Source organism: Chiloscyllium plagiosum, chromosome 11, assembly GCF_004010195.1.
Source record: "Chiloscyllium plagiosum isolate BGI_BamShark_2017 chromosome 11, ASM401019v2, whole genome shotgun sequence".
NCBI lineage: Eukaryota > Metazoa > Chordata > Chondrichthyes > Orectolobiformes > Hemiscylliidae > Chiloscyllium > Chiloscyllium plagiosum.
In genome coordinates, this window is record NC_057720.1 from 3,658,219 (window position 1) to 3,668,228 (window position 10,010).

The window sequence follows — 10,010 nt, forward strand, 5'->3', positions numbered from 1 at the left end:
TAACTGTCTTTGCTACTAAACTCATTCCTCAGTCTCCTCCAGCCAACTCTGCTATCATTCCTTTATAATTATTCTTATTTAAGCTTAGTGCAGTTGTTTCCAGCTCAAATTCCTCCCTTGCAAATGAAATGCGAAATTCTATCATGTTATCCTCACTGTTTCCAAGGGGATCTTTTACCCTGAGATCATTTATTGAACCTGCATCACTCGCTGCTCACTTTTATCTTCTCCTGCTGAACACTCTCTGCTCATTCCTGAAGAAGGGCCTGTGCCCGAAACGTCGAATCTCCTGTTCCCTGGATGCTGTCTGACCTGCTGTGCTGTTCCAGCAATAAAGTTTCAACTTTGATCTCCAGCATCTGCAGACCTCACTTTCTCCCCAATAAGTCCACACCGACCTTCTGAAGAGAAACCCACCTACACCCATTCCCCTACCCTATTATATTTACCCCTGACTAATACACCTAACCTACATATCCCTGAACACGATGGGCAATTTAACATGGCCAATTCACCTAACCTAGACATCTTTGGATTGTGGGAGGAAACTGGAGCACCTGGAGGAAACCCACACAGACACAGGAAGAATGTGCAAACTTCACACAGTCATCTGAGGCTGGAATATCAGGGTAATAGAACAGATTACGGAATATAGTGCTACAGCTGCAGTGAAGGTGCAGAGAAAGATCAACTCTGATATGTGAGGGCTCCAGTCATAAGTCAGCTAACGACGGGGAAGAAGTTGTACATCAATCTGTTGGTACGTGTTTTCAAATTTTTGTATCTTCTGTCCGACGGAAGAGGGTGAGAGAGAGTATAACTGGGGGTGGGAGGGATATTTGATTATGTTGGCTGCTGTGACCATTTGATGAAACTAAGTGCTCTGTATGCTTCCTTAACTACCCTATTAACCTGTTTTCCTCCTTCAGGGATCTGTAGACCAGCACTCTAAGCTACTTCTGTACCTTTGAACTTCTTGGTGTCCTGCTGTTCATTGAATATTCCCGTGTGGTGGTACCACTTCCAGAGTGCATCATCTCTCACTTTTCAGGGTTAACTTCTGTCTGCCACTGATCTGCTCATCTGACAAATCCATCTATCCTCTTGTATTGTAAGGTTTTCCTCACTGTCAACCACCCAGCCAATCTTTGTGTCATCTGCAAACTTACTTATCATTTTCCCCTCCACAAACAATCTCTATTGTTTATAAATGATAAACAATAACGGACCCAGCATTAATCTTGTGGTATGCCACTGGACACTAGACTCCACACAAAACCTTCTACCAACACTGTCTCATCCCACTAAGAATGTTTTGGATCCAACCTGCCATGTTACTCTGGATCCCATGTGTTGTTACTTCCTTCCCACATTTTTCTGAAATTCGTATAAATGACATCAACTGCACACCTGGTCACCTTGAAAAATTCTATCAAATTTGTTAGGCATGACCTCCCTCTGGCTAATCCTTATGACCACTGATTAAACTTTGTGTCTCCAAGTGGAAATGAATCATTTTCTTCAGAATTTTCTCCAATTGTTTCCCTATCACTGATGGAACACTAACTGGGCTGTAATTTTCTGGTTGATCTCTACAATCCTTCTGGAAAAGTGGAACCACATTAGCTGTTTCCCAGTCCTCTGTCATCTTCCTGTGGCCAGGGAGAATTGTAGGGGGTGCAGAGAATTTTCAGCAGGATGTTGCCTGAGATAGAGGCTGGATTATTTCAGGTTGTTTTCTTTAAAACAGTGTGATTGCCCTCTTTTCCTTCCTGAGTTTTACCTATAAAGCCTTACTTGAAGACCCTTCCAAGATATCATCCCTTCTCATTGCAGTGACTGAATTAATAATCCAACACCACTACTTCTTATACCCTACCCTGTGCTATGTGAAATCCTATACCCTGGAATGTTGAATTGTTAGTCGTGATCCTCTCTCAACCATGTCTCTACGATGGCAACAACGTTGCATTCAGCATGTCTATCTGGTTGTCTGTAATACTCCCAGCGTTAAATTAGAGGCCATCCAGCTTCACCTTGTTCCTTGAAACTCAATATGGCTGAACTCCCTCTGCCTTGGTTCTTGTAAATCATTATGCAGTGTCCCTACTGAACTAATGCTGTCAACCTTCTCCCACTGAATCAGTTTAAACTCTTTCCAACAGTGGTAGCAGATGCACACTATTGTAGATTATAGTTAACTAGTAGTTTAGTTGTGACATTCTCATGTCATAACCTTCACGACCTGCTTTTGACTCTGGATGGATATGAAGTTTTGGAATCCATGGACAAGTTGGGTCAAAGGGCCTGTTTCCTTGCTGTATGATTCTATGACTCTATTTTTGCATTTGATTTTCTCCCTATCCAGACTGACTCCGTATTTGTTGGTTAGAATTACCTATTAATATATGACAATATTTTGTAATTTGTTTATAAACACATGTTGAGCTGAGTTTTCTTACAAAGATTTTGTTCAGTATTGGGCATGAAATTTGCACACTGTCAGTTTGGTTGTTATTCTTCCCCATAATTGCCTCGTCTTTACGTTTTACCACTAGAGAGTTGTGAAAGGATTCTAAAAACTTGCTTGTTATTCCTAAATGTTTAAAACCGATGTGTACAAGACAGATGGCTTCATTAAATCTTTTCTCAACACCTATAGGTGTCCTCAAGGATTATCTGAGGGAACTGCCATCTCCTTTAATAACAAAGGAATTGTATGAAACAGTTCTCGATGCCATGGCTAAGCAGCCCCTCAAGATTACATCTTCTGGATGTGAGAATGATCACAGCGACTCTGAATATACAGTTGGTCTCTTGGACTGCCTGCCTGAGGTGGAGAAGGTATGAATGAAGAGCCTATGTCTGATCAAACCTCTATTACTAATATAACCCATTTCTTTCTTATGTATAACACTTTTTAGAATTGATTATAATTTGGGAAAAAAAAAGTAAATGGTGAGTTTTGTGAAACCAGCTACTTGTCCCGTCTAGTCTGTTGTCACACACAGCATTCAGACATGTTTTCTTTTTTCCATCATTTTTATTCTTTGTTTGATCTGTAAGTAAGTAATATATTCTTCATTGAGCCTCAAAACATTATTCCAAATGTGAATTAGTTAATCATAATTTTACGATTTGTGAAAACAAGTCTGTTGTGGAGTGAGGTTGAGTTTTTAACATTATTTAATAAATTGGATTACAATATGATTCTGCTCTGTATTGTTAATTTCTTGCTGTTACAATCATTGCTATAATATGTAGTATGTACACTTAAAATCATGAAATAATTTAGCAGAATAGTTTGTTTTAGTGAGGATGATGTAAAGTTCTGATTAAATTTGGTGATCTGTGCTCCCGGTGTTCTGCCTTATTGGAACAAGCACTATCAGATTGTAGCTACAATGTTCCTCTGCTCCCTTTCGTTTTGATCCAGTATGGAGATTTTTAATGTTTGCAATGATAACAAGTGGGTTTTTGTTTGGTTTTATTGCAGCTGAATATCGAGGTGGTGATAATTAGCCCATTCAGATGTTATATTTGGTGTGAGTTTCTCTTCAGCGAGGTGTTTTATCTGATGTGTTAATGATCATATTATCTCCTTTACATAAGAAACTAGGACTGGATATTATAGTATTGAAGAATCCAACATACATTTATCATAGAAGTGAAGAAGAATCACAATAGACCCAAAACGTAATGTGTTTTCCATAGATGCTGCCAGACCTGAGTTTCTCGAGCATTTTCTGTGTTTGTTTCAGATTTCCAGCATCCACTGTATTCAGCTTTTATTGTTGTCGTCAACAATCACTCATGAGTATGATTGCCTACCTTGGACATTCAATGTCACTGGTCATGCGTTCTGTGGGTCCTTATGTGGCTGATGAAACCAATCCTGGAACTGCATCTCCAATCACATGGTTGTCAAGTGTTTCGGGGATGTGGCGTTGGTCCTTGGCCTTGACATTGTTGACATTCCTTCCTCTTGCTGATGGGTATTCTCATAGGATTGTGTCCCTTCACACAGGGGCTTCCTCCAAGTTGGTTTCTTCTTCTTCATGACGGTTTCCCATGCATTAGCACCTGTGTTGTACTTTTTTGAGGGAAGTGTTCAGGGAGTGTTTGACACACTTCTTTGTGTTCCTCCTTCAATCAAATGCCTTCCTTGCACTGGGCGAATGTGAGTTGCTTTGGCAACTGGAACTCTGGCATCTTAAACATCTAGCTGGCCAGTCAGAGTTGGTTTTGGATGATCATGGCCTCAGTGCTGATGCTATTTAGCTCCTTCAAGGACTCTGATATTACCACATCTGTTGTACTAGCTGTTCCAATAATCTGTCTGTCTCTCAAAGGCCTTGAGGTGACATCTATAAGTAATCTTACTTCTGAAGCTGTACAGAAGAGTGAAAAGGATGACTGCCTTATAGACAGGGTCTTGGTGTCAGCATGGATGTCATGGTTGTCAAAGATACTTGTCATTTGGGTGTCCAAAGGCAGTGTTGACAGATTGTATATGACGTTGAATCTCCACATTGATGTCAGTCTTAGATGAGAGGTAGCTATGCCGGTAGGCAAAATGTTGTGCATTTGTGAGGATTTCTCTGTTAATCTTAATGGGGGGGATGGGCCAGAACTTGTCCTGGGCCAGTTTAGTAACAGATTTGAGTCTCCTTGAGGTTGAGGCAGAAAACACTTCTTCAGCATGTTTCCTTACTGGCATTATGCAAAGTTGAAAGCTACTCTTCTGAGACCTAACACTCTTGCTTCAAACCAGTGCAGAGTAAGATGGGACCCCTTAGAGAGACAGAAAACGTCGGCCTTCAATGCAATGCAGTTGTCAACAAGGACATGTTTGAGGATGTACCCCAACTCCCCATCGGCGATGATCTCAGACTCCCACCTAGTTTGGCAGACGTTGAAACCACTATTTGCTATATGAAGAACGGAAAAGCTGCAGGAATTTGCTTTTTTATGTCTGTACAACTAACTATTATCTTTAAACATTGGGCACAGGTGTTTGAGCTAACATTAAATTGTTATGACATAACACAGGAGCTTGCTCCCAGTTGAAAGATATGAGATCTTTATACAGCATGGGTAACATGCTATGATACAGTGCATGTCTCTTGAAAGTATGCCATAACACACATTTAAACATTCCCCTTTTCAAAAGATGCTAAATTATTCCAGACACATATACTCGGTTGTACATAGGCATATGTTGTCTATGTGAATAGGTGAAAGTTTGCAAAACAAATTTCCTGCGTTAGTGTAATGCTTTTGAGGTCTGACATCTCGCCCTGATCTTATAATTGTATACCAGAGTGCAGAGATACATGTTGTACTTTGTTGTACTTTTTTGACACCTTGCTTATCATTCTGATGATTGCTGTCCCTCAACATCACTGCACAATTGTAATCATCAGTGTGTTATTTCTGCTCTGGTTGTGCATGATTGGTGTATCTTCCTTGGTCTGAGCTGACTTCTATTTCTTCACAATGTACCACCATGAGCGGCAATGAGTTTGTACAATCCGGGCTGGTTGCATATTCTTGGAACCTGTGCTTGTGTCCAAGTTATTGATATTCGCATTGCAAGCACGCAGTCTGCAATGCGTGTTCTTGGTATGTCAAGTGTGTTTTTCATTTGCCTCTGTCTTTGAAGAAGAATATCTTGTGTCTCAGAATAATGAGACATTTAGTTGCTGGACAAAATGCTCACTTGCCCTCCAAACATGAGACATGGTAATCCCTTTTCCATTGATGTGCGAAGATGCAGCCGTCCAGTGCCAACATCTTGCTGTGTCACTCAACACTTAATGATCATTTGTTTTTTGTACATGTCATATGCCTGCTAAGCTGTTTCAGTGTGGATAGTGGGATGATGATGTGAAATGGCTCATAACCCACTTAGTACACGTCTTGAAATTGGTTTACCAGTGAATTGTGGTCCGTTCACAATTTAATCTGTGACACCTTATAAACAAGGTAGCACTCATGTCAATGATAGTCATTCTTGTGCAGTTTAGTTGCTGAGCAATGAGAAATTTAGAGAAGTAATCTTCTCTGTGCACAGTGAATGCGCCTGTTACGACCGCTATCTGATTCCTGTACCAGCTGTCTTATTTGTTCAATACCCGTGTGCCAGGTTTGAGCTGGACATAATATCTTGGTGCAATGCTTTTTTGTAACAGGACTTCATTATCTTTGAAAGTGACTCTGTTATACCAAGGAAATTTCTGAATGGCCAAAATTAACAAAATCTTCTCAGGTACTTCTTTAATACTGTCAGGCCATCTGTAGGGAGTGCATTTTTGCTAATTTTGTAGAGGTTTATCTTTGCACTTTCCAATTGTAACTAGCCACATTGTCTCTGGCCAATGTGTAACAGATCTGTCAAGTCATACAATCTTGAGAATGTCTTCAATTTTATGGTTTAGAGCATATGTACATATCAAAAGGGATATCTTTTGTCTTTGTGCGAGTTGGGCAATATCAGATGCAATCGTCCTGGTATCAGGTGTATATATCACTTCAAATTCATATTCTTGGAGATTGTTGACTGATTCTTGTGTGGTCTGTTTTACCATAGTGAGTGTGATTTGAATTGACTGTACCAAGATTTCTTCATACTGGTGCCATTGCTGAACTATTGGTAGTTTCATCTTCAAGCAGGTAGATTTTGGGAAGCTAAGATGCGGTTACAAATTGACACTGATACGTGATTCTATCAATGTATGAATCGGTGATCTGTTATATGCTGACAGTCTCTTGGAGCTTACAACATGGAGTGCCACTTGCTGAGGTTCATGTTTTTTCAGAATCCATAGTGATAGATAAAGGTACCATAGCCTTATTTGCTTTCTGAGAGAGGTTAGATTAGCTTTCCTACAGTGTGGAAACAGGCTCTTTGGCCCAACAAGCCCACACCAACGAGTAACCCACCCAGTCCCATTTCCCTCTGACTAATGCACCTAACACTATGGGCAATTTACGATGGCCAATTCACTTGACCTGCACATCTTTGCGACTGTGGGAGGAAACCGGAGCACCCGGAGGAAACCCACGCAGACACGGGGAGAATGTGCAAACTCCACACAGACAGTCACCTGAGAGTGGAATCGAACCCGGGTCCCTGGGACTGCAAGGTAGCAGTGCTAACCACTGTGCCACCGTGCTGCTCAGATGTGCTGGATTACCTGAGGGTCACCACATTTGAGGTGAGGGGGGTAAGTTGAGAAGGAGAGCCCTTCATTATATACCTTAGCCGGTACAGAAAAGGAACCTGCTGGTATCACTGCATCGTAAACTAGCCATCCAGCCAACCAAGCTAACTATTCCCCTGTATAGCAGTGATATGTTAATTTTGGGATAGCATGATGGCTCAGTGGTAAGCACTGCTGCCTCACAGCGCCAGGGATCAGAGTTCAATTCCAACCTCAGGCAACTGTCTGTTGAGTTTGCATATTCTCCCTGTGTCTGCGTGCGTTTCCTCTGGGTGCTCCAGTTTCTTCCCACAATCTGAAGATGTGCAGGTTAAGTCAATTGGCCATGCTAAATTGCCCATTGTGTTCAGGGATGTGTAGGTTAGGTGCATTAGTCAGGGGTAACAGGGGTCTTCTCATGGGAGGACACTAATAACATGCCAGTAAGTGACAGAGACAAAGGTAGGTGAGGACCTGGAAACAATTATTATTATGGAAGATTTTCCAAAGTTTTCTGGACTCTGGGGCAGTCCCAGCAGATTGGAAAACAGCAAATGTGACGGCACTATTTAAAAGGGGAAGTAAGGAAAAGATGGGGAATTAAAGACCAGGGAGCTTAACTTCTGTAGTGGGGAAGATGCTTCAGTCTATTATCAAGGAAGAGGTAGCAGGGTATCTCAAAATAAATTGTCCCAATGTACTGACGCAGCATGGGTTCATGAAGGGCAGGTCATGCTTCACAAATCTTTTGGAATTCTGTGAAAACATTTCAAGCAAGGTGGACAATGGTGACCCAGTGTATGTAGTATACTTAGATTTCCAAAAGGCCTTTGACAAGGTGCCGCACAAGAGGCTGCTGCATAAGATAAGGATGCATGGTGTTAGGGGTCGAGTATTAGCGCTGATAGAGAATTGGTTGACTGACAGGAAGCGAAGCGTTTGGGCGGCACGGTGGCACAGTGGTTAGCACTGCTGCCTCACAGCACCAGAGACCCAGGTTCAATTCCCACCTCAGGGAACTGTCTGTGTGGAGTTTGCACATTCTCCCCGTGTCTGCGTGGGTTTCCTCCGGGTGCTCCCACTGTCTAAAAATGTGCAGGTTAGGCGAATTGGCCATGCTAAATTGCCTGTAGTGTTAGATGTAGGGGAATGGGTCTGGGTGGGTTGTTCTTCGGAGGGTCGGTGTGGACTAGTTGGGCCGAAGGGCCTGTTTCCACACTAAGTAATCTAATCTAAGTAATCTAATAACTGAGTGCTATTCTGGCTGGCAGTCAGTGACTAATTGTGTGCTTCAGCGATCGGTGTTGGGACCACAATTATGGATGATTTGGAGATCACATGTAAGGTGTCAAAATGTGCTGATGACACCAAGATGAGTGGCGGAGCAAAGTGTGCAGAGGATTGTGAAACTTTACAGAGGAACATAGATACATTGAGTGAGTGGGCAAAGATCTAGCAGATGGACTACAACGTTAGTAAATATGAAGTCATCCATTTTGGTCGGAGTAACAGTAAAAAGGATTATTACTTGAATGGTAAAAAGTTGCAGCATGCTGCTATGCAGAGGGACCTGGGTGTCCTTGTGCATGAATCACAGAAGGTTGGTCTACAGGTACAACAGGTCATTAGGAAGGCAAATGGAACTTTGTCCTTCATTGCTAAAGGGATTGAGTTTAAAAGCAGGGAGGTTATGTTGCAGCTGTACAAGGTGCTGGTGAGGCCACACCTGGAGTACTGTGTGCAGTTTTGGTCTCCTTACTTGAGAAAGGATGTACTGGCACTGGAGGGTTTACAGAGGAGGGTCACTGGGTTGATTCCAGAGTTAAGGAGAAAGTGAGGTCTGCAGATGCTGGAGATCAGAGATGGAAATGTGTTGCTGGAAAAGCGCAGCAGGTCAGGCAGCATCTAGGGAACAGGAGAATCGACGTTTCGGGCATTAGAAGAAGGGCTAATGCCCGAAACGTCGATTCTCCTGTTCCCTAGATGCTGCCTGACCTGCTGCGCTTTTCCAGCAACACATTTCCATCCAGAGTTAAGGAGGTTGGTTTATGAGGAGAGGCTGAGTAGATTAGGAATATATTCATTGGAATTCAGAAGAATGAGGGACATTTTATAGAAACATATAAAATTATGAAGGGATTCGATAAAATAGAAATAAAGAGGATGTTTCCGTTGGTAGGTGAGACTAGGACAAGTGCACATGGCCTGAAGATTAGAGGGAACAGGTTTAGAACTGAACTGAGAAGGAATTTCTTCACCCAGAGGGTTGTGAATCTGTGGAATTCCTTGGCCAGGGAAGTAGTTGACGCTCCTTCAGTAATCACCTTTAAAGCTAAGGTAGATACTTCTTTGAAAAATAATGGAATTAAGGGATATGGTAAGTGGAATTGAGGCCACGAAAAGATCAGCCATGATTTTATTGAATAGCGGAGCAGGCTCGAGGGGCCAGACGGCCTACTCCTGCTCCTGGTTCTTTTGTTCTTATGTTCTATTTGCTATCCTCCAGTCTCTGGCACTATTCCTGTAGACAAATGCCAACATAAAGATCAAAGCCAAAAGCACTGCAATCTCCTCCCTGGCTTCCCAGAGATTATTAGGATAAATCGCATCCGGCCCAGGGTACTTATCTGTTTTCACACTATTAGCGCTGATAGAGAATTAGTTGACTGACAGGAAGTGAAGCGTTTTGGCGGCACGGTGGCACAGTGGTTAGCACTGCTGCCTCACAGCGCCAGAGACCCGGGTTCAATTCCCGCCTCAGGCATCTGACTGTGTGGAGTTTGCACATTCTCCCCGTGTCTGCGT

General features: G+C 42.4%; 1 protein-coding gene across 2 annotated transcripts in view; it reads left to right on the forward strand.

The window, feature by feature from the left end:
- Nucleotides 1-10,010, forward strand: part of syde2 (synapse defective 1, Rho GTPase, homolog 2 (C. elegans)) — a 170,601-nt gene that overhangs the window by 125,380 nt on the left and 35,211 nt on the right. For both annotated transcript variants that reach the window (XM_043698582.1, XM_043698583.1), the window contains exon 5: nt 2,663-2,844. In XM_043698582.1, coding sequence (XP_043554517.1) covers nt 2,663-2,844 — 182 coding nt within the window. The remainder of the gene's footprint in view (nt 1-2,662; nt 2,845-10,010) is intronic.